Source organism: Nannospalax galili, unplaced genomic scaffold (assembly GCF_000622305.1).
Source record: "Nannospalax galili isolate Female #2095 unplaced genomic scaffold, S.galili_v1.0 scaffold842, whole genome shotgun sequence".
NCBI lineage: Eukaryota > Metazoa > Chordata > Mammalia > Rodentia > Spalacidae > Nannospalax > Nannospalax galili.
Genome location: NW_008349291.1, coordinates 526596 through 551286, shown reverse-complemented (window position 1 = coordinate 551286; position 24691 = coordinate 526596). Strand labels below are relative to the sequence as shown.

Genomic DNA, 24691 nt, shown 5'->3' with positions numbered 1-24691 from the left:
TAGGTAAAGGTACCTGCTGACAAAGCTGACAACCTGAGTTTGACCCTGGGTCCAACACGATATAAGGAGAGAACCAACTCCTACAAGTTGAACTCTGACTTCTACACACGTGCCCCCCCAAATAAATAATTGTAATAAAATTTTTAAATTTTTGACAGTTTTTGCATGGATATAATGAATTTTGATTACTGTTAACCCTTACTCTTGCTGTTCTTTTAAACATTTTGCTGATGTCAGGAAGGTGGATTTTTATTTTTTTATTCTTTGAGAATTTCTTACATATATACGATGAAATATGATCATAATCACTCTCCATCTCCCACCTCCAACTCCTCCTATATTTCCTCTAACATGTCCCCCTCCCAACTTCCTGTCTACCTTTTTTTGTGTGATAACCCCCCTAAGTCCAATGAGTGTGGCCCACATGTACATAGGTTTGGGGCCATCCACTGGACTATGGGAAACCTACCAATGATCACACCCTCGAAGAATGAATCTTCCCTCCTTCAGCAGCTGTCAACTGCCAGTAGCTCTTCAGTAAGTTCTGGGCTCTTGGGACCCCCTCCACCATCTATGCCAAAATTTGGGCTGGCCTGATCTTGTGTAGGTAACCACAGCTGCCGTGAGTTCAGTAGTGCAACAGCCATGTCACGTCCAGAAGACAGTGTGTTACAACACTCCTCCTCATCCTGATAGTTTATATTCTTTCTGCCCCTCTTCTGTGATGTTTCCTGAGCCTTGGGGGTCAGGGATGGAGAGGGGTGGAGTGAGATGTGAAAACTGAGATGACTGGAGGGACCATTCATAACTACCTTTACATATCTGCAATGTTTTTTAAAATTATGTGTTTCTGTGTGCATTGGTGCACATGTGTTCAGGTGCCTGCAGAGGCCAGAGGCATCAGATTCCCTGGAGCTGGAGTTACAAGAGCCATGAGTTGCCTGACATGGGTGCTAGGGCTCAAACTCTGGTCCTCTGCAAGAGCAGTACAAGCTGTTAACCTCTGAGCCATCTCTCCAGCTCTTACACAGTTTTAAATTTATTTTAATTTTGTGTATTTGAGTGTTTTGCCTATATGTAAGTACACCATCTGTGTGCAGTGCCTTCAGAAGCCAGAAGGAAGTGTCAGATCCACTGGAACTGGAGTTAGGGACAGTTGTTAGTCACCATGTGGGTGCTGGGAATCAAACCCAGGTCGTCTGCAAGAGCAGCCAGTGCTCTAACCACTGAGCAATCTCTCCAGTCTCCCCAGCATACACTCTACCACCCCTGTCAACCCTCTTCCTCCATGCCCCTTTCCCGAATTCTTGTCCTTTTTTTTTTTTTTTTTTTTTTTTTTTTTTTGCTTGTGAACCACTGGGTTTAATTGACAGCCTTTTTACATAGGGTACAAGATGGCATCTTGATAAATGTATGTTATAGAAAACATTGAATCAAACTGACATATGCACCCACTCACCTAGTTTTTTTCATGATAATATTTAAAATCTCTACTTAGAAATATGACATGTTAGCCAAAGCTACCGTGTTGTGTGACAGCTCTAAGGCCTGTTTCTCGTCCCTGAAACTTGTAAGGTTTGGACAATGTCTCCCCACCCCATTCCTGGTTAAACACCATTCTACATTCTATGAGCCAGACTTCATGACCTGGGAGGCATCTGCCCTGGGCATCCATGTCCACATGACTCTAGCTCGGAGGTTTGCTTTTATGGTTGGAGAGAGTGTTGTTCAAGAATCCCAGGATCACTGGCTGTAACCTCTTGCTGGCCACTTGTGTGATTTCACTTGGTGCTCAGTTGACCTCAGAGAGGCGGGCGCTGTGATTCTTGTCTTTTCAGGCAACCTAACCTCAGGGTTGGGTTCAGGTACTTGGCACAGAGTCACCTTGAAAACTGCAAGAGTAGGACTTGAACACAGGACTTCTAGTCTGACCTGGGAACCCAGATGCTCACTGTATTTCTGTTGCTGTGCTCAAACACCACGACCAAAAGCAACTTAGGGAAGAAAGTTTATTTTGGCTGATGGTTCTAGAGGGAGAGTTCATGATGACGGGGGAGTCATGGCAGCAGGCAGCCAGAGCAGGAAGTGGAGAGATTACATCTCCAAACACCAACACAAAACAGAAGGAGAACTTGAAATGGGGTGAGGACATAGACCCTCAAAGCCCGCCCCTAGTGATACACTTCCTCCATCACAGGTCTATCTTCTAGAGATTGCATGACCTTCCCAAACACCATGACCAACTGGGGAGCAGGTGTTCAAATATATGGAGGAGATTTCTCGTTCAAACCACCACAGTCACCAGAGAGGCTTAGATCTCTTAGGATGGAATTACCTGTGTGGTATCTGAACCCACAGCATCACCATGAGTACTCAATATATAATTATCTAAGTAGTATCTGCTAGTGTTATTAACAACCCATTACAGCTGAACTCTACCAGGGTAGAAAGAGACGACGAAAGCATACAGGAGGAAAGTTCCAGGTGGACTTTCGACCACTGTCATTTAGGATATGCCACCCTAAACACTTTTTTTTCTCAATATATATTTTTATTGAACTTTTGGACATTTCATGCAAAAAATGTTAATCATTATTTAGAACCCTTCCCCCATCCTCGCCTCCCAATGTACCTCATGCATTCTGCCATATATGTTAAGGCCTATCGAGTCAAGTCTGTGAACCCAGATGGCCCTCAGTTCAAGTTCATTCACTAAACTCCTTTTTTTGTGTGTCTTTTTGAAGCAGGGTCTCCCTGTAGCCCCAACTGTCCTGGAACTCACTATGTAGACCAGGCTGGCCTTGAATTCACAGAGATCCGCCTGCCTCTGCCTCCCAAATGCTGGGACTATAGGTGTGCACCACCACGCCCGGCAACTACTAAACTCTTTTTTAAATACATTTTATTTTTATTTTATGTGTATGAGTGTAATGCCTGCATCAAGTTTTTTTTAAGTCAAATTTGACTGGATTTACATAACCCATTTTTGACAGGCACCAAAAGGAACTGTCTGAAAAAGCTGTCGTGGGTCTTTAGTAACTGGTGGGAAGCTACTTGCCAATTTTCTTGAGTATAGCATTCCTAGAGGGGTGTATTGAATTTTACTCTGTGCTGGATACTGTTTGGGGTCTAAGGATACAGCAATAAAAACATCCCAGATCCTAGATTCTAGTAACAGATAGAGAGACAGACTGGCATAAGACCTGCAGAATTGTCACCTGTGGTGTGGGCTTTTGTCAGTGTGTCTTGTAGTAGTAGTAGAGGAGATTGTCCATCTAAAGTGGACTGAGGTCAGTGGTGCAGATGTGAGGGTTTGCAAGGTTCGCTGCTGAGTCTAAGCCACCCTTTTCACAGGTCCCTCTTGCTTCATGTTACCAAAGAACCTGCCTCCCTACCAAAGCCTGAGTTTTCAGCCTTTGCGTCAGGATGGAAGACAGATTACCCTGCCTCATCAACTACCTGCTGCAGTTGTGTCTCAGGAAACTAGACAAGGAAGAACTCGGAATGTTTAAGCAATTACTAAAAGCTCAATACTCAGACTTGACGTCATGCATTCTCCCGAGGACCCAAGTGGAAAATGCCAGTGTGGAATGCGTAGTCTCTCTCCTCCTTGAGTATTACCTAGGACCTGTCTCTTGGGCAATAGTCATTTGCATCTTTGAAGACATGAAACTGTTGACACTCTCTAGGAAAATAAAAATGATATGAGAAGTAAGACTCAGGGCAAGTCTAGGGATGGGGGAAAGACTTGATCCCAAGCCTTAGTTAGTAATAGGGCATAATCCACATTCTCTAATTGGGTCTGCCTCTGCTGTGTGAGTCTGGACTGTGAGAAGTAATTGGTTGCATTCTCGCTGGCTAGAAATTAGCATAGCCCCACCTGTGTAGTACTGGAGAAGTTGGTAGTTTATGTGCCTGGACAGGACAGGTTGAGATGAATAAACACGTTATATTCTATTCTCATAAAAGCTAAACTTGAGCTCCGGAGTGGACGTTGTTACTGGGTAACTCTGTAAACCTTCTTTGACTGAATCTTGGGTTCCACCTGTTGGAATCATAGCATCCTAGGTATGATGTGGACCAATGCAAAGGTTCCTTGGGATAATATATAGAAGATGAGTCCCACTCATGTATTGAGTGCACTGACAGTTATCTGGTGGAGGGGCACTCTCTTGACTCCAAGATAAACTAAAGTTTGAGGTTCCAGTCTAAGGAGTGACCCTGCTTATCTGGTTGAGCAACGAACTCGGATTAGGTTGTGTGGCTCCCTTAGAATGCTTGTGAGAAATGTCATTTCTAGAACTGCCTATTCTCAGTTGGGCATGGTGGTGCACATCTTTAATCCCTACACTTGGAAGGCAGAGATACCTGGGTCTCTGTGAGATTGAGGCCAGCTAGGACTACATAAACCCTGTCTCAAAAAAACCAAAAATGTCCTGACAGTTTGCCTTTATCAGAAGAATTCTCTTCAATTGCAGACTTAAAATTTAGAAGAAATAATCCATGCCTGGGTGGATAAACTAGCCATTGAAACTATAGGAATTGCTGGCTTGTGGTTCAAGCCTATAATCCCAACTAAGGAGACTGCTGAAGCAAAAGGTCACAAGTGTGAAGCCTGCCTGGGCAGCTTGGTGGGATCCTGTCTCAAAATCAAAGGCAGAAAGCTGGGGCATATAGCTTAGAGGTAGAACACTTGCCTAGAATCCACCAGTGGGGGATGGGGGCATGGCACAGCAGTAGGGTGCCTGCCTAGAATCCCCCAGTGAGGAGCTGGGGCCTGGCGCAGCAGGGAAGTGCCTGCCTATCATGAACAAGGCCCTAGGTTCAAGCACAGTCCTGCTTGTCAGGTACCTGCTGTGACTTGGGAGTTAGCCCTTCTTGTTTTAAAGAAGTTTCCTATGGAAGGTACATGGTAGTACCTGCAGGAAACAAAAGAAAGGAAATGCAAATGCTAGGGGATGCTTACTGAGTCTGTGCTGTGGGTTTTTCAGTACCCTGAAACTTTCACGGGCCCTGTGGTTGGTTCTGAAACCCACCCATTGAAATGGGTTCCCCAGGGCACAAGCTAAAGTATAAACTTGACCAAGTATACAAGCCAAGATGTGACAATGATGACTCACTATTTAATATTCATTAACACATATTTAAATTTATTGTGTTAACTACCAAAGATACATTGCTTTTGGTACAGGGAAGAGAGGCGGGTGTGAATCATAAAAATAGTATGTCATCCAGACCTGGTGACAGAAGTCTGTAACCCCGGTGCAGAACCCTGGAGGCAGGAGTATCAGGAGTTCAGAACCACCCTCAGCTATGTAGTTTGAGGCTAGCTTGTATTACATGTTACTCAAGAAACAACAGCAACAACAAATGTATGGTCTAGGAGAACTATAAGAAGCTCTTATACCAGGGCTGGAGAGATGGCTCAGCGGTTAAGAGGATTAGCTGCTTTTGCAGAGGACCCAGCTTCAATTCCCAGCACCCACATAGCAGTCATCCATAGCTCCAGATCCAGGAGATCACCCTCTGGTTCAACACCCTCTTCTGACCTCTGCGGGCATTGCACAACATGAGTGCACTTACACACATGCAGGCAATACACTCGCATACATAAAATAAAAATAGAATTTTTAAAAAAGTTCTTATACCAGACAAAAGGGATGCAAAGTGCAGAAACATTTCCTTTTTATGATTTATTTTTAAATGTTTATTATTAAGTGTATGAGTATTTCCCCTGCTTGTGTGTAGGTGTACTACATGTGTACAATGCCCATGGAGGCCAGAAGAGGGCATCAGATCCCCTGGAGCTGGAGTTAAGGAGAGTTGTTAGCCACCATGTGGGTGCTGGGAATTGAACCTGGATCCTCTGCAAGAGCAGCCAGTGCTCTTAACCACTGAGCCGTATCTCCAGCCCCAGATTTATTTTTAATTATATGTATGTGTCTGCAGTGGGGTATATGCATCTGAGCACAGTGCCTATGGAGGCCAGAAGAAGGTGCCAGGTCCCCTGGAACTGGAGTTGCCAGTGGTTGTGAGCCACTCAACATGAGTGCTGGAAACTGAACTTCCATCCTCTACAAGAGCAGTATATAATCTTACCTGCTGAACTGTCTCTCCAGCCCCCTAGAATCATTTCTTAGAAGAAATAAGCTTGGGGCTAAAGAGATGGCTCAGTGGTTAAGAGCACTGACTGCTCCTGCAGAGGACGTAGGTTTGAATCCCAGCACCCACATGGTCAACAACCATCCGTATTCCAGTTCCAGGGGACCCAATGCCCTCTTTTCTCCTCTGCGGGCACAGCATAACATAGGTGCACTTATACATATACAGGCATAACACTCATACATATAAATAAAAAATAATTTTAAAATTTAAAAAAATAGGCAAGCTGTAATGAAATGCTTCTTCTAATCATGTGGTTATTAAATTTTTTTTAAAAAGCTTTAGGCTGAGGCAGTAATGTAGAAAAAAATAATAGGCCAAGTTATCTGGGTACTGAGTAAAGAAAAATGTCCTGAGCAAAAAGTTGTGACGCTTTTACCAAAAGGATGAATGGAGATTCAGAAGGATGGCTTAGTGCCTCCCACAACAAGAAATTGAGTTTGGATCCCTAGCGCCCATGTAAAAGTCAGGTGTGGCCAGGTGCGGTGGCGCACGTCTTTAATCCCCGCATTAGGGAGGCAGAGGCAGGTGGATCTCTGTGAAACTGAGGCCATCCTTGTCTAGATAGTGAATTCCAGGACAGTTGGGACTATAGGGAGACCCTGTCTCAAAAGTAAATAAGGTAGAGCAACTCATAACCAGTAAGTTAGCACCTATTCCTCTTGTTTGCAGAGCTGACCTGTATATATGACGGCTCTAAAGTAAGGACTGCATCTTTGAGGGGAGGGCACGGAAGCAGGGCCGTGTGGCAAAGTGCAGGGGAAGGTCAGACGACAACCCAAGGAATCATCTCCTTCCACCATATGGGCGCCAACGCCGGTCCTCGGGGTTCAGAAAAAGCTCTTTTACCTACTGAGCCATCTCATCGGCCCAGGACTGCAATTTTTACATACTTCTGATTAGGTATTAATTTGCACAAATCGATATCCAGATCATTCATAAACACTTGATAAAATATTTATGACCAGGTACTATTTTTTAGTATGTGTATTAGAATGTGCACATGAGTATATGTTTTGTGTCTCTGTGTACATATATTTGAATACACTAATACATGGTATTGTCTTCATATAAAGAGGGAGAAAGAGGGACTAGGGAAGTGGTTCAGTGGTTAAAAGCATTTACTGCTTTTCCAGAGGACTGAGGTGCAGTTCCTCAGCACCCACATGGCATCTAACTTGCATCTTTAACTCCAGTTCTAAGGAATCTGACACCCTCAGGCAGGCACGCACACACATAAACACACACCCAAAGTGCACTTATATACATAAAGGAAAAACACTCATACACATGAAATAAAAATATCTTTTTTTTAAATGGAGAAAGAGAAAATAGTATTCTTGGTCATGCATTAATTTTTGGAATACATTTTTTCCAAATATTGAATTTTTGTGATTTTCATACAATATAATTTGATAGTATTTAGATGCCTTCCCTTCTCCACAGCTCCCCTCCACTACCTCCTACCCAATTTAATATATATATACATGCCCTAAAGGAGCTGGAGAGATGGCTCAGTGGTTAAGAGCACTGTCTGCTCTTGCAGAGGACCCGGGTTCAATTCCCAGCACCCACATGGCAGCTAATAATGCCTGTAACTCCAGTTCCAGGGGATCTGACACCCTCTTCTGGCCTCTGCAGGCACTGCATGACATGGGTGCACTTACATATATGCAGGCATAACATTCGTACACATAAAAATTTTTCATTTTAAAGGCTTATAGAGTCTGATTTGTGTCCCAACTACTCTTAAATATGAATTCATTCACTAGGCCCACCAAGAGTCCCATCCTTGTAAGACACTATCTCTTCCCCTTCCAGAAACCATCAGTTGGCAAAAGTTCCTTACATTGTCTTGTGATTTCTTACCCACTTTCCCATGTCTATGCTGGGATTTTGTGTGATTTGAGTTTGCATGGGGCTTGTGCACACTGTCACCATTGCTGTGAGTTCATACAAGTAAATGATCAGCTGTCTGGAAAACTGTTTCCTTGTGATCTTCTACCCCTCTGGCTCTTACAATCTTTCCACCTCCTCTTCTGAGCCTTGAGAGGCAGAGGTTTGAAATAGGTGTCCTATTCAGGAATAAGCACTCTAATACACATTGGAAAAAAAGATTATTATAAATTAAAACTTAAAAGGGGGCCTAAGGACATAACTCAGTTGGTAGAGTGCCTGTCTAGCATTCACAAAAGCCTAGGGTTCAATCCCCAGCACCACATAAACTGGGCTCCACAGCACTTGAGAGGCAGAGGTAGGAGAATCAATAGTTCGGACTCACATTTAGCTACTGTGCTGGTTTGTTTTTTGACAACCTGAAACACGCTAAAGACAATTGGAAAAAAGGGATTCTCATTTGAGAAATTCCTCCATCAGATTAGCCTGTGGACATGTCTGTGGGGCGTTTTTATGCTAAGGTATATGAGAGGGACCAGCCTACTGTGGGCAGTGCCATCTCTAGGCAGGTAGGCAGAACAGTATAGGGAAAGGTAAAGGAACAAACCAGTATGCAATGTAGCTCTGTGATCTCTGCTGCTGTGCTGTACCCTGGGGCCTGACTCCAGGTCCTCATTAGTCATCAGATATTCTGAACCCTGTGGCTTGCCTTGATTCTCCTCAGCCATTTGACAAGGGGTATTCTCATCCCCAGTTGGGTAAGTCCTGTGACTTTATGAACACTGTTCTCTCTTCTGTTACAGAATGCACAATGTCTAAACTATCAGAAGATGTTGAACAAGCACTGACTGACCAAAGGCCAAGGGAGGAGCATTTATCAGGTTTGTGGGCAGGGTACGGTATAAGGATGGATGTGCTTAAAGCCCCATGGTGCATAGTTTTACCTTGGGAATTAGACCCTTGTATTTCTTGCATTTATGTGTGCACATATATGTGTGTGAAGTTTGTGTGTGCTAGCCCAGGCTGGCACATGTGGAGGCCGGAGTGTAATGTTGTGATGTCTTCCTTAATTTCTCTATTGTTTTGAGTCAAGATCTCTTCACTGAACCTGAAACTTACAAATTGGCGAGGCTGGCTGGCCAGTGAACTCCAGAGATCTGCCTGTCTCTGTCCCCTGGAGCTGGGATTATAGACAGACACTACAGTTGCCCAATGTTGACGTGGGTTCTAGACATCCAAACTCAGGTTTTTATGGTTGTACAGCAAGTCCTTTACCCCCTGCTACTGAGTTTTATAAAAGTAGATTTGTTTGACTGGTCTTCTATACTTTAATGTCATATCTAAAAACTCTTACCCAACATTAAGATCATGAAGCTTTATTTTTTTATTTTTTAGAAGCAGCATTTCATTACAGCTTTAACATACTCAATAACAATTTCCAGAGCAAAGATACATCTCTTTCAAAAGTGCCTATAAAATTTTTAGGTTCACAGTCGAATTAACACAGTTATACAATATTGAACTCAGTATAAACCCTGTATGACATAAAATTGAATGAGTTTTTAACCTTTAAGAAAGATCACCATTTCATTTTAAACTATGCTGTTTCTTACAGAGACTCATTGTTTTTGCTAATAACAGATGTTGGTGCACGTGTCTCTAATCTGTATGTATCTGATTACTACTAGTCATGGTCGGTTGCACTCGGATCCTTGGCACAGCTTTATTTTTTTATACTAGTATTTTGCCTACATATATGTAGGTGCATCACCTGTACCCAATGCCTTTGGAGGTGAATAGAGGGTATTGGATCCCCTGGAACTGGAGTTACAGATGGTCGTTAGCTGCTATGTGAGTGCTGGGAACCAAACTCCAGTCCTCTGCAAGAGCAGCCAATACTCTTTACCACTGAGCCATCTCTCCAGCCTCTCTTTGGGGTACATGATGCTCTAAATCATCTGCAGTATTTTGGGACCATTCTTGGTCTCATGGATTTGCATAAGAATCAGCTTGACAATTTCTGGGAGGAAAATAATCAGCTAGCATTTTGATAAGGATTACTTTAAAAAGTATAGTTCAGTGTTGGGTATATTGTCACCATAATAAGATTGAGTCTTAGAGCTGAGACAATGGCTCAGTCTGTAAAATACTTGTTGCACAAGGATCTGAGTTCAATTCCCAGCACCCATGTAAAAAGGTCAGGTGGAGGGGCATAGGCCTATAATTCCTACACTGGGGAGGGAGAGACAGGAGGATTCCTGAGGTTTGCCGACCAGCTAAGTCTAACAGTATTGGTGAACTCCAGATTTAGCAACAGATTCAAAAAATAAGATGGAGCTGGGTATGGTGGCTCATATTTTGAATCTCAGCACTCAGGAGGCAGAGGCAGGAAGATCTCAGTGAGAATGAGATCAGCCTGTTCTACATATCAAGTTCCAGGGCAGCCAGTGCTACATAGTGAGACCCTGTCTCAAAAAATAAAAGCAGGGGATAGGGAGGGGAGGAGAGACTAGAGCAATGGCTCAGTGGTTAAGGGCACTGACTGCTCTTCCAGAGGACCCAGGCTCAGTTCCCAGCATCCATATGGTGGCTAAAAACCACCTGTAACTCCAGTTCCAGGGGATCTGATGCCCTCTTCTGACCTCTGTGGGCATTTCATGACATGGGTGCACTCATATACATGCAGGCAATACACTCATACACATAAAAATAATATATTTTAAGATAAAATAAATAATGGGTGTGGTGGTACACACCTTTAATCTCAGCACTCAAGAGATAGAGGGAGGAGTATCTTGAGACCAGACTGGTCTACATAGTGAGTTCCGGGACGGCTGTAACTATAGGAAGACCCTGTCTCAAAAAACAACAAAAATAATCAGTAATATTGAGAGAGATTAAAGACACCAAAAGTCAACCTCAACCCTTGGTGCTCATGCACGCACACACACACACACATAATATAAAACTGAATCTTGCTACCAGAATGATCTTTCACTTCTATGGGATTTCTTTAGATTGTTTGTGGTTTTAATAAGCAGATCTGATACTTTGTTAAATTTATTAACATTTTGATCCTTCATGCAGCTGTAAATGAAATTGTACTAATTTTATTGTGTGTTGTCCATATAGGAAGGTAATTCTGGTTTTGAATCTGGTGCTTTGTGTAGTCTACTCTCTGTCTGAGCGTATAGTTTCCATTTTGCAGACTAGCCAATGAAACACACCATGACAAAGCTATCTCAGGGTTTTGTGAGCTATCTGACTTCCTTGATCTTTTAAAATTTTTTGTTCTTTGAAAATTTAGGCCCTCTCAACACATCTCCCTCCCAACTTTATGTCCTTTCTTTAAAAAATAATCCACTGAGTCCGATTAGTGCTGCCCATGTGTACATAGATGTGGAGCCATCCACTGGAACATGGGCAACCTACCATGGGCCACATCCTTAAAGAAAAGTGACTCTCCTTTGAGCCATCATCAATGGTCAATAGTTCCTTAGCTAGAGTTTGGGCCTCTGTAGCCCTTCCCCACTCTATGCTGAGATATTTTGTTTTGTGTTGTTTTGAGACAGGATCTCCCTGTAACTCCAGCTGGTCTGGAACCCTCTGTGTAGATCACTCTGGACTCTGTCAGAGATCCACCTGTCTCTGCTTCCCAAGTGCTGAGATGAAAGGCATGCGCCATCACCCCCAGCCATGCTGGAATTCTTAATGGGCTTGATCTTGTGCAGGTCACCACAGCTGCTGTGAGTTCATAAGTGGAACAATCATGCCATCGGCAGAAGACAGCACTACACATCTCTCCTCTTCATCCTCCATTCTTTCCACCCCCTCTTCCTCTATGGTCCCCAAGCCTTGAGGACAGAGGTGACATAGATGGCATCTCTTTTGAACGGCAAACATAAGTATGTTGGAACTTTTTCTTTTCCCTTTTTACAGAAGCTTCACAGATGATGGAACAAGACACAGCACAGACATGTGCACAAGGTAAAGAAAACATTTATCTGTTACCGATCTATAAGGAAGCCGAGGGAAGGCTGTGTATGGCATTCAGGTGGGAGGGTGTCCGTGTTATGGTGTCTCTGGTGTGCCTTAACCTTCCCTGTGAGTCCTAGGGCTGAGCGTTGTGGACAGAACTGTGGGATTCAAGGTGATTATTATGTTCGGCTGTATTTTATGAAGAAAGAGTTCAAAAATTGCCCATAATTGTAGTGAACTGAGACACAATAGAAGCTTAATTTGACTTGTCCTAAACAGAGCTGAAAGTGATCGACTTACCTTGTCCAAAATTAAGATTTTATTCACTGGCTGCTCATGCAGAACACCCAGGTTCACTTTCCATCAACCATATGGCAGTTAGCAACCACCCTTAACTCCAGTTCCATGGGATCCTACGCCGCCTTCTGGCCTGCAGGGACGTTTTTACAGGTGATGCACTTACATGCAGGCAAAATACTCATGCATGCAAAATAAAAATAAAAACTTTTTAAAATATAAATTTTAATTTTAATTAAATTTACATTTTTACACAAACTAATGGGTTTAGCTGTATCTTTTTTCTTGGATGGTTTTATTGGCATATATTTATTATGCTTTTTCATACAATTGGGCTCCCTTCTTTCTTTTTTGGTGACCCAGTGAGCTTAACTAGGGTTGCTTTCAGGAACATGAGCAATTTACCAGAGTAACAACATCTGAAGAAAATGTCTGTCTCTCCCCTAGTAACTATTAATTGCCTGTAGATTCTCAGGGAAGGGTGGAGACTCACGTAGTGCAGGCTGGCCCCAAACTGTGTGTGTAGTTGAGGATGCCCTTGAACAACTTATCTCCTGCCTCTGGCTCCTGAGTGCTGGGATTATAGTCATGAGCCCCCCGCCCCCGGCATTCATGGTTCCAGGGACTGAACACAGGGCTTCATGCATGCTAGGTGAGCACTCTGAGTCACATCCCCAGACCCATATTGATCTTGTTTGTGCTCCTCACCAACTGTCACCCCTATCCTCCTGCCTCTCTTGCTGGTCCCCTTCACCCAACAGCCCCCCCACTTCTCCTTGCATGTTACTTGTTATTTGCATTGTTACTACCTTTACCCTTTCTTCCTTCCCCTACTTAAGATCTCCTCTTCCTTCCTTATGGTCTTTTTCATCATACAACCAAAAAAAATTAAAATCTAGAGAGAAACATGCAATATTTGCTTTACCTTTCTGAGTCTGGATTACTTCACTTAGCAGAGTGATTGCCAGCTCCCTCCAGTTTCCTGAATGACTGAATTAAATTTCTTTATAAAATTCCTTCTGTTGCCTTATAATAATCTACTGTATGGACATACCATATTGTCTTTCCCATTCTCCAGTTGGTGGGATTTTGAGCTGCTGTCATTGTTTTGTGTGGGGGAGGGGTCTGTATGAATGTTTTGCCTATGGAGGCCAGAAAAGGGTATTGGATCCCCTGCAACTGGAGTTATGGACGGTTGTTAGCTGCCATGTGGGTGCTGGGAACTGAACACAGGTCCTCTGCAAGAGCAGCCAGTGCTCTTAACCACTGAGCCATCTCTTCATCTCCTCTTTACACATTTGTCTCTCGTAACTAATCTGCTATAAACACTTTGTTCAGAGAGCCAGTGATAGAAACCAGTAATGGGACTTGTGTGAGATAATCATGCTGTAAGATTAGTAGAACCAAGCAAGTATCTGGCCAGTTCAGAAAAGAGGCTCTCAGAGCTGCTCCCTGGTTTCTGCTTTGACAGTGAGTCATGACTAAAGTTCCAAATTCTGCAGTCACGGCAGGCTGGGCCTTTATCCATTGGCAAACAAGCATGTTGACCTGTGTGAATTAATCATTCATCCAGACAATATTTGAAAAAACTACTCATTTCTAGAATATCACTTTCAACTGGGATCTATACTAAATGTAAATATTGATGACATTTCTAGAACATTCACTATGGGTCAGGTGCTGTGCTGCATGTCGTATGATTGATTGTCAGAACACCTGGTCACCAGCCTTATTAGAGGAATTAATATCCCCCATTTTATCCATAGAATCTTCTATGTCATAGAAGATTGATAGGAGCCAAAATTAGACTTATTTACAGAATGAGATCAATAGCTAATTCACAGTCAACTCAGATAGAAACTTATGTCTTACAGAAACAGTAATAAGCTGGGTGTGGTGGTACATGCCTTTAATCCCAGCACTCGTGAGGCAGAGGCAGGTGGATCTCTGTGACATCCAGGCCATCCTGGTCTACACAGTGAGTTTCAGGCCAGCTGGGGCTACAGGGAGACCATGTCTCAAAAAAAAGACCAAAAAAGAAACAATAATTAAACTTTTTGGTTGGGGGGCGGGCTGGAGAGATGGTTCAGCATTATGAGCACTTGCTGCTCCTAAAAAAAGACCCAGGTTCTATTCCCGGCATCCATATCAGGTGCTCACAACTACCTGTAATTCCAGTCCCAGGGGATCCTAATTTGTCTAAATCTGGCCTATTTCACTTAATACAGTGATTGCCAATTCCATCCATCCAGACAGTTCCATGAAACTCCACGCAACTTCACCTCTGGGGATCGGGAACTCAGACCAGTGCTTGTGCTAAGCAAACACCCCACTACTCAGCTCTGTCCCCATCCTGAAATGAGTTTTTGATGCTTTGAATATGACATCCCTGTGGGTTACTGGGAAAGAATCAAAGAAGGCTGGGTTTAACTGCAGACTTTCTTTCTGGAGCTCTCCCACCCTCGATTAAGACCTGAATCTGCAAGGATAGCTAATCCTCAAGCATGAGGATACCATGTCAATCCAAGTTCAGAGTTAATGATCTCAAGGAAAAGTGCTTGCCTTGCAAGCATGAAGACCCAAGTCCAGATCTGCAGAAGCCACATAAAAAGCTGGCATTGTGGTGTGTGCTTGTAACCCCAGTAACAGTAGGATTGGAAGGGAAGGCAGGTAGATCCCTGGGGCTCACTGATCAGCCAGCCTGGCCTACTGGGAAAAATTCCAGGCCAGAAAAGGCTTATTTGCTTATAGACTTATTTACAGAATAATGAGATCAGTTAACTCACAGATAGAAACTTTTATATCTTATAGAAACAGTGCTAAGAATTTTTGGTTGGAAGTGCTGGAGAGATGGTTCAGCATTATGAGCACTGTGGCTCCTGTCTCAAACAGGAAGTGAAAAATGCCTAAGGAATGTCACCCAAGGTTTTCCTCTGCCCTCTACTTATACACGCCCATGTGTGCATACATCCACATGTGCACACATACATGTGCGCATGCACACATGTGAAAATCTCAAGATGTTTCCTGTGACTTTGGTCTATCAGATTTGTATGGAGTGATTGTGTGACTTTTTTGTCCAGAGAGAACTATTCTGCTTTTTTTTTAAGATAATGATGGAACCAGATAGTTGAAGGTCTTAGTATGTAGATTTCTCCATTGAGTAGCTATTAGATGTCAGACTGTTGTTGTGGTTGGTTGGGATGAAGTAAAAATGTAAGGAGCTTACATTGTAAGGTAACAACTGCATCAAGAAATTGCAGCTTATGATAGTGCCTGAGATCAAAGTTAAACAAGGTAAAACAGAAGAGGTATGGTTTGTGTTAAGACATGTTTCCCAAGCCCTGCCTTCTTAAATGTCGAAAGCTCATTCTTTAAAAAAAAATAGTTTAATGAGAATTTCATACATGCATATAAGGTGTTTTGATCAAATCCACACTTACTCCCTCCCCTCCAACTCCTCCCATATCTCTCTATCACTTTTTCCTGATAACTTCATGTACTCTTTCTTCTTCTTTGATTTATTTATTTTTATGGGGCTTTTGGCTACTCTAACATTCCCCCCTCTGAAGAGGTAACCCTAAAATCTTTTAAGCATTAGATACAAGCTCCCAAATACTTTCAACATTTTTGGCTCATTCTTAAGCCTTTTCTATTTTGTGTGTGTCTGTGTGTGGATGTGCACACATGCCAGGGTGTACATATGGAGAAAAACTCAAGGAAGTTGATTCTCTCCTTCCACCATATGAGTCCTGAGACTCGAACTCAAGTCATCAGGCTTAGCAGCAAGCACCTTTACCTGCTGAGCTATATATTTGGCCCTCTTTCTTAAATATTTATCATAAACATAGGGGAGGATGTTAATCTTATAGGCAGAGCAACCCAGGGAATTGACAGTTTATCTCCAGTCACACAGGTACCCCACAGCAATGCCTGAATACCTAGCAGGCTATGAATTCAAAGGACATTATTTTCCTTTTATGTAGGTCAGAATCCCCCTTGCCTGTGGGTAGAGCTTGGGATGCATGCTGACCCTATACTTCTAAAATGTTAAGCCATGGGGCTCACATACTCAGCTCCCCAAGCATCTGTTTTCAGAGACTACATTTGAGGGTTTGATATAAATCTCTAACTTAAATATCTTAGCAGCCACAAGGCACCAGACCTGTTGTAAACACTGAAGACCCAGCAGTGATTGAGAATAGCCAACGTTTGGAGTCTACAGCAGAGTAAAAAGTAAAATGGAGCCTAACAGGTCTTAGGGTTAAGACAAGAATCCACTTAAACAAATACAGCTCTTTTGTGGAATGCTCAGAAAATTCTGAGGGGAAATGGATCATGAAAGAAATAAAGGATGGTGATCATTAATAGTACATCATTCCAAAGAAGCAAACTTGGACGGTGGGTAAAGTGCTTGCTACCATGCACAAAGCCTCGGGGTTCAAATCCCAGCACCACACGATGCATGCCTGTGTAAGCCCAGCACTTAGGATGGAGAAGCAGGAAAATCAGGAGTTCAGGGTCATTCTTAGCTATATAGAAAGTTTGAGGCCAGCCTGGGTTATATGAAACTCTGTGTCAAAAAAAAGTAGCAAGTCCTTGCACATAGACTATCTGATTTAAGGGAAGGGAGGGAGGAAGGGAAGGAGGGAGAGAGAATTGACACATGCTAAGAATGTTTTATGCATATATACATATAATATTGTTCAATAAATGGCAATTAGTGTATTCCTCACCTTAAACTTTATCCTTTCTTTATGGTAAATCCCTTTAGATTCCTCCCATCTTTTATAAGATGTTGAATGTTATTAATTATACTCATCAAACAGATATGTTAATTTTACTGAAAGTAAAACTTCCTTCTTCTGCCCTCTCTTACCTGATCATGGAGGTGATCAACAAGACTACAAAGCCCACATGGTGGCTAAACTCAAGACCAGTGTGGAAGTCCACCATGACAGCCCAGACATTCAAATACTGTTGGATGCTTTTAAGCCAGACCAGAAGGGCTTCCAACCTCACACTGTCGTTCTGCATGGAAAATCAGGAATCGGGAAGTCAGCTTTGGCCAGAAGGATCGTGCTGGGCTGGGCACAGGGTGAACTCTACCAAGACATGTTCTCCTACATCATCGTCCTCTCCACTAGAGAAATGAAGTGGACAGAAGAAAGCAGTTTTGCAAAGTTGATTGCCAGGGAGTGGCCAAACTCCCAGGCTCCAGTGGCACAGATCATGTCCCAACCTGAAAGACTCTTGTTTGTGGTGGATAGTTTTGATGATCTGGACTCTACCACCATACATGATGACACAAGGCTGTGTGGAGACTGGAATAGAGAACAGCTTGTATCCATCCTGATGTACAGCTTGCTGAAGAAGGCTCTGCTCCCTGAGTCCTTCCTCATGATCCTCACCAGAGACACAGGCTTAGAAAAGCTCAAGTCAGCAGTGGTGTCTCCCCAGTACATATTGGTCGAAGGAATGTCCTGCAAGGAAAGGACGCAGCTACTCCTCTCACACATCGCCAGTGACCATCGAAAGGCACAAGTCTTCCATTCAGTGATGGACAACCACCAGCTGTTTGACCAGTGCCAGATCCCTTCAGTGTGCTTGCTGGTCTGTGAGGCTCTGCAGCTGCAGGAGAGACTGGGAAGGAGCTGTGCCCCTTGTCACCAGACTCTTACAGGCTTGTACACCACTTTTGTGTTCCACCAGCTCACCCCGAGAGATCCTTTCCAGAGCTGTCTGAGTCAGGAAGAGCGAGTCTCCCTGATGGGTTTATGCAGGATGGCTGTAGAGGGGGTGTGGAACATGAGGTCTGTGTTTTACAGTAATGACCTGAGGTCCCACGGGCTAAAGGAATCTGAGCTCCGCGCACTGTTTCACATGAACATCCTTCTCCATGAGGACCGTGGTGAACGATGCTTTACTTTCTTCCACCTCAGCCTACAGGACTTTTGTGCTGCCCTATATTATGTTTTGGAAGGCCTGGAAAGATGGGATTACTACTTTCTGTTCATTAAAAACCTACGGGGCATCACGGAGCTGCAGCAAACGGGCTCCAACGCCCACCTCCTCAGGATGAAGCAGTTCTTATTTGGCCTCGTGAACAAAGACACAATGAAGGCCTTAGAGCTTCTCCTTGGACGTCCTGTGTCCCCCGCCGTGAAGCAAAAGCTTTGGCGATGGGTGTCCCTGCTGGGTCAGCAGGTCAACACCACCTCCACCCAGGTGGATGTGTTGAACGCCTTCCACTATCTGTATGAGACTCAGGATAAAGAGTTTGTTAGCTTGTCTCTGAACAGCTTCCAGGAAGTGTGGCTTACGGTTAGCCGGAGAATGGACTTGATGGTATCTTCTTTCTGTCTCCAACACTGTCAGAATTTGCGCAAAATCCGGGTGGATGTCAAAGACATCTTCTCAGTGGATAAGACTGCCGAACTGTGCCCCATGGCTCCCCAGAGGTGAGTACCTTGGGTGATTTTACCCAACACCCCTTCCTAGTTTTTGCATTCCTGTTACTGGGTTTTGACATAACTTAACAAACACCAGGTTCATGGGACTGGAGAGATGGTTCAGCGGTTAAGAGCACTGGCTGTTCTTGCAGAGGACCCAGGTTTGGTTCCCAGCACCCACATGGTGGCTAACAATCATCCATAATTCCACTTCCAGAAGAATCTGATGCCCTCTTCTGACCTCCGCAGGGATTGCCGACACAGGTGTACTTACATACATGCAAGCAATACACTCATATGCATAAAAATTTTTTTAATTTAAAAAAGAAGCATCAGGTCCCCCAGGTGGCTCTTTCAGGACCAATCACTGGCTAACTTGAGTCTGATTTATGGTCAGCCACTCGATAAACCCTTTCAAAACACTGAGTCCCAGGCTGGTGAGGAAGTTCACTTGGTAGTGTGCTTGCTCATCACGCATAAAGCCTGGGGCTCGATCCCCAGCCCTACATAACCTGGATGTGGTAGTGCAATCCTACAATCCCAGAATTTAGGAGGGACAGGTATTGCTGAACTTGGGGTCACAGTCTGTGCCCCATGAAGCCAGGTTTAGCAATCTGTCTTCAGTAAGTCCATTAGAACAGCCAAATTAATAGTAAAATGCAGGAAAAAGGTGATGTATTCAATGTGGCCACATTAGAGGGAGGGTCAAAAGAGATCCACTCACTGCCCCTCAAGTCCATCTTTGTGGGTTTTGAAGAGAGATTAAAATGCATAGGGAGGGCAGGGAACATGCACCTCCGAGTAACCTGTCAAGCTGTGGTCTCGCCACGGACCTTCTGGCACCAGGCTTTAGCTTTTTTCTTCTCCCAGCAGTAAATTCCTGGGGAAATTCTAGTTTCTTATGGACCATTGTTGCAATAGTCTGATAGTCAAATTGAGAGATACAAGTGTCTCGATACCTTCATCAACACTACAGAAATGACTCAGTGGTTCAGAGCACTTGCTGCTCTTCCAAGAGGCCCAAGTCTAGTTCCCAGCACCCATGTTGGGCAGCTCACAACCACCTGTAACTCTAGCTCCAGGGAATCGGATGTCCTCTTCTGACCTCTGCAGACACCTGTGCTCATGTGTCATGTACACAAGCACACACACAACACACATACAAACAAATAAAAATAAAATCTTAAAAAATACTCTCATCCCTGACAGCTCGGTTACAGAGGGAAAAGGATCAGAAGTTCAGGCTCCATAGAGAGTTCTAGAATAGATGAGACCCTGTCTGAAAACAAACACTGGGTCTCTTTCAGTACTGCAAAAGGCAAGAATTTGGGTTTGAAACATTGGAATATGTGAGGTATGTTTTTTAAGCTCTGTCAATATAATCACTATTTACATACTGTAAAGCTTGCATAATGCTCTATTCACTGATAAAATGTTCCAGAATACCTTGTCCAATATGGTAGCCGCCATAACCCTATCAAGCCCTTAAAATGTGATGAGGCTGAGGAAGTAAAACTTTAATTTTATTCCCTTTCAGTTCATTTCTTTTGTATTGTGGAGATTTTGGCTTTTTTCCGGGGAGGGATGCTTTTCAAGACAAGATCTCCCCATAGCCCCAGCTGTCCTGGAACTCACTATGTAGACCAGGCTGGCCTCAATCTGACAGAGATCTGCTTGCCGCTGCCTCCCAAGTGCGGGGTCTAAAGATGAGTGCCACCACACCCAGCAGATTTTGGCTTTTTAAATTTTATTTCTTTTATTATTTTAATTTTCTGTGTATGAGTGTATGGTCTGCATGCATGTAAGTGCACCCATGTTGTGCAATGCCCATGGAGGTCAGATTCCCTGGGACTGGAGTCATAAACAGTTGTGGGTACTAGAAATCAAATCTGGGTCCTCTGCAAGAGCAATCAGTTCTCTTAATCACTGAGCCATCTCTCCAGCCCCTATTGTTTTTTAAACAAAAAAAGAAAAAACATGACTCTTTTATCAACTTTAAGATATAGAATACATTAAATGTCACTACGATATACAACTGATTACCAAGTTTGTTCCTCCTGATTGAGATTTGTGACCTTTGACCAACTTCTTCCCTTCTACCCAGTCTCCAGTGACTCCACCACTTGAGTCTCCAGATATTTGACTCTCAAATTTTTTAATTATCTTTATTTACTGTGTGTATATGTATCGGCATTTACATGCCACAGTGTGTATGTAGAAGTCAGAGGACAACGTAGGGGAGTTCAAGGAGACTTCCACCATGAAGGCTCAAGGGATCTAATTCAGATCATCAGGCTTTGCAGCAGGCACCTTTACCCACTGAGCTATCTCCTGCCTTAACCTCCCAAGCGCTAAGATGACAGACTTACACTATCATATCTTGAGGCTCCAATGGATGGACCCACACTGAAGGACACTTGGGGTCACAAGTTTGACTCAATAGACCTCAACATAGCATACTTGACAAAAAGCATGAAGGAATCAGGTACCACTGAGAGCTGTCAGGTCACAGCACAGACTTCTTTTTGTTGTTTGGTTTTCTCTGAGACAGGGTCTCCTTATAGCCCCAGTTGGCCTGGAACTCTCTACGTAGGCCAAGCTAATCTTGATCTCTGCCTCCCAAAAGCTGGGATTAAAGGCATGTGCCACTACACCCTGTTCACAGATCACTTCTGAACTCTGTCCCAGAGAGAGTCACAGAGGCTATGGCCTAGTTTCTTTCAGGCTGTGGAACCTGACCTTTAAAGCATTTCCAGTGTCTTAAAGGGACAGGCAAGTGTTCTAACAAGACATAGAAGTGGGAACAGTGGTTCGTGATGTAGTTCTGTTTTAATTTTTCTTGAGGGACCTGCATGCTGTCTTCATAGCAGCTTGTGCATAGACATAAACAAACGTTTATTTACCCCAGATAGGGAAGCAACAACGGACCAGAGTTTCCAACACAGTCCAACTTAGTGAACTAATGAGTCTATTGGACTTGCTTACAGAACATGAGGGTTACTTACAGGACCATGGGTGACCCCCAAACTGCTCCATCACTGCAAAGCCTCACCTGTCATGATGACCTCATTGAAGCCATCTTCCACTTCTCCCATACTCTACTATCTCCCAACAGACATCACTGATACCTGAGGGAGGGCAGGAAGTCAGAGCTAGAGTCCCAGGTGAGGGTTTATGAACCGCCTCCTAATTAGGGAGCATCACTCACTCAGTACCTATAGACCTGGCTATAGTTGCATTGGTCTGCTCAGTTAGTTGATGTGACTACCAGGAAGTGCTAATCTCTACTCCAAGATAGTGATGAGATAATCCTATATCCAGAGGGAAAAAAACCCAAGGCCAGACAGATGACTCAGCAGTTAAGAGGGCTTGCTGCTCTTGCATAGGACCCCAGTTTGATTCCCAGCAACAACATGGGGCAGCTCCCAGCCACCTGTTAACTCCAGTTCAAGGGAATCTGATGCCCTCTTCTGGCCTCCACAGGCTCTGCACACATACCCACATGCAGACACACACATGAAAATTATTTTTTAAATAAAACAAATCTTTTTAAAAATGCCATACCAGAACACAACTACACCATTTTACCCCTGAGGGAGCTAGGATGAAGGAGACTTGTTATTGAGAGGGCTGATGACTCTCCATTATTCCAGCATACACACAGAGGAAATTGACATATCAAGGGAGGCTGGATATAGGGCTGGTTCCTGCAGAACACCGAGCAGCACCCACTGAGCTGGCCTCATCTTCTAAGCCCGCCCTTAACAAAGCTGGTCTTTCTCCTGTGACCTTGCTGTGGCAGTCACTCGTGTTCAGATCCATCTATGCAATCACACACTTGTTTTTTCTCTCTCACACAGGACAGAACGGAAAGCCCTCATTGTTGAATGGTGGGAAAATTTCTGCTCCGTGCTGGGCAGCCACCCGAACTTGGAGCAGCTGCACTTGGGCAGCAGCATCCTGAGTGAGTGGGCTATGAAGACTCTATGCATCCAACTGAGACACCCAGCCTGTAAAATACAGAACCTGACGTAAGTACCACCCAGCCCTGGTAAGAAGAAATCCTTCCCATGAGAGCTGGATTCCTCTCCTCCAAAGGCTCAGGGATCATTTATGAAAGAAGAGGTAGAAATGTTCTAAGAGGCAGAGGTGGTGGATGGCTGCAAGGAGACAGTTTTCCTTATACAAGGCAGGTATACATATGAACTCATGTCAGTTGTGAAGGCATTCACAAAGACTCATGCATGCACAAGCCAGACAAAATCCCAACATAGAGAGGGGAGGTGGGCAGGATATCCCATCCCTGACTGAGGAGCTATTGGCAAATGACAGCTGCTGGGAGGAAAAGTCAGTCTTTAAGAGTGTGGCCCTGGTGAGTTGACCATACTCCAGTGGATGACCACACACCCAAGAGTATATGGGCAGCACAAATTGGATTTGAGGGTTTAAAAAAAAAGGTTAAGGGGAACTGGAGAAATGGGGTCAGTGGTTAAGAGCACTGGCTGCCCTTGGAGAGGACCCAGGTTTGATTCCCAGCACCCACATGGTGGCTAACCACCATCAATAACTCCAATTCCAGGGGATCTGATGCCCTCTTCTGGCCTTTGCAGGCATTGCATGACAGGGGTGTATTTAACATGCAGGCAAAACACTCATACACATTAAATAAAAATAAATTAAAAATTTTGAAAGGAGGATACAAACTTGGGTGGATAGGGAAGTGGGGTGGAGCTGGGAGGAATTAGGGAAAAGGTGAATATAATCGACATACATCATATGAAATTCTCAGAGAACTGATTTTAAAACAATCTTAGGACTGCAGAGATGTCTCAGCGGTTAAGAGCACTGGCTGCTGTGGAGCACGTGAGTTTGAATCCCAGTGCTCACATGGCAGCTAACAATCATCCATAACTTCAGTTCCAGGGGATCTGACCACCTCTTCTGTCTTTTGTGGGCATTGCATGACACAGGTGCCCATACATGCAGGCGTAACAGTCATCATACACACAAAATAAAAATTAAAAAATTAATTTTAAATCCCTTCCTATGGCTTCTCCTGCTAAGAGAAGATCCATCCATAACTCTACCGGTGTATTACAAGGAGATAACTGCTTATCATGTGATAAGATACATGAACCATGTTCGTAGAAGGACAGTATGCAGGCTGACAAAAGACCTTAGAGGTTCATAGATGTATTCAAGCAGGTTTATTCACTCTGGGTTTTGAAGGAGAAGTTGGAAAGGAGCACTTTTCAGGCTGACTAGTAGAGCATGAGGTCATAGGTCAAAGTGCATGACGGATATGCCTTTCTTTAATCATTCCTTAATGCCTTTAGGCTCGTGGAGAGCTTACAAGCACGCGGGTACCTAATAGAACCTTCAGTCTGCTGCAGACGTCGGCGTTTGGTGGGATAGGGAAAGAAATGTCAGCTGTACTTCAGACAAAAAGTTCGGTGCTTTACTTTTCCTTCCCAGCCAGAGGGAAGTTCAGATGACATCCAACTTGGAGCCGATTAAGTTCTTGGTTGCTAATGCTCTGCTACTCTCCCCTAAATAGTTTCTGAACTCCGGGTTGTACTTTGGAATTTGGTTCCAGAATAAGGATTCATCCCTTGACTCCGTGTCGATCTTTTTAAAGATTTATTTGATGTGTATGTATGTTTTGCCTGAAGGTATGCATGTGCACCCATGTGAGTACACTGCCTTTGGAGGCCAGGAAGTGACATTGAGTACCCTGGAACTGGAGTTGCAGACAGTTGTTAACTGCCGTGTGGTTGTTGGGAACCAAACCCAGATCCTCTGCAAGAGCAGCAAGTGCTCTTAACTGCTAAGCCATCTCCCCAGCCCCCTATGTCAATCTTGACTTATTTCTGTTACCTTTTGGTTGATGAGTGGGTGTTTTGAAG

The 24691-nt window shown here is 43.8% G+C and overlaps 1 protein-coding gene across 1 annotated transcript in view; it reads left to right on the top strand.

Moving 5' to 3' along the window:
- Window positions 1-2045: 2045 nt before the first annotated feature.
- The window catches only part of Nlrp5 (NLR family pyrin domain containing 5), a 54908-nt gene continuing 32262 nt past the window's right edge, over window positions 2046-24691 (top strand). The window contains 5 exon segments of the mRNA XM_008846690.3: window positions 2046-2142; window positions 3340-3416; window positions 3418-3674; window positions 17163-18794; window positions 22646-22816. Of these exon segments, the coding sequence (XP_008844912.1) occupies window positions 2046-2142; window positions 3340-3416; window positions 3418-3674; window positions 17163-18794; window positions 22646-22816 (2234 nt within the window).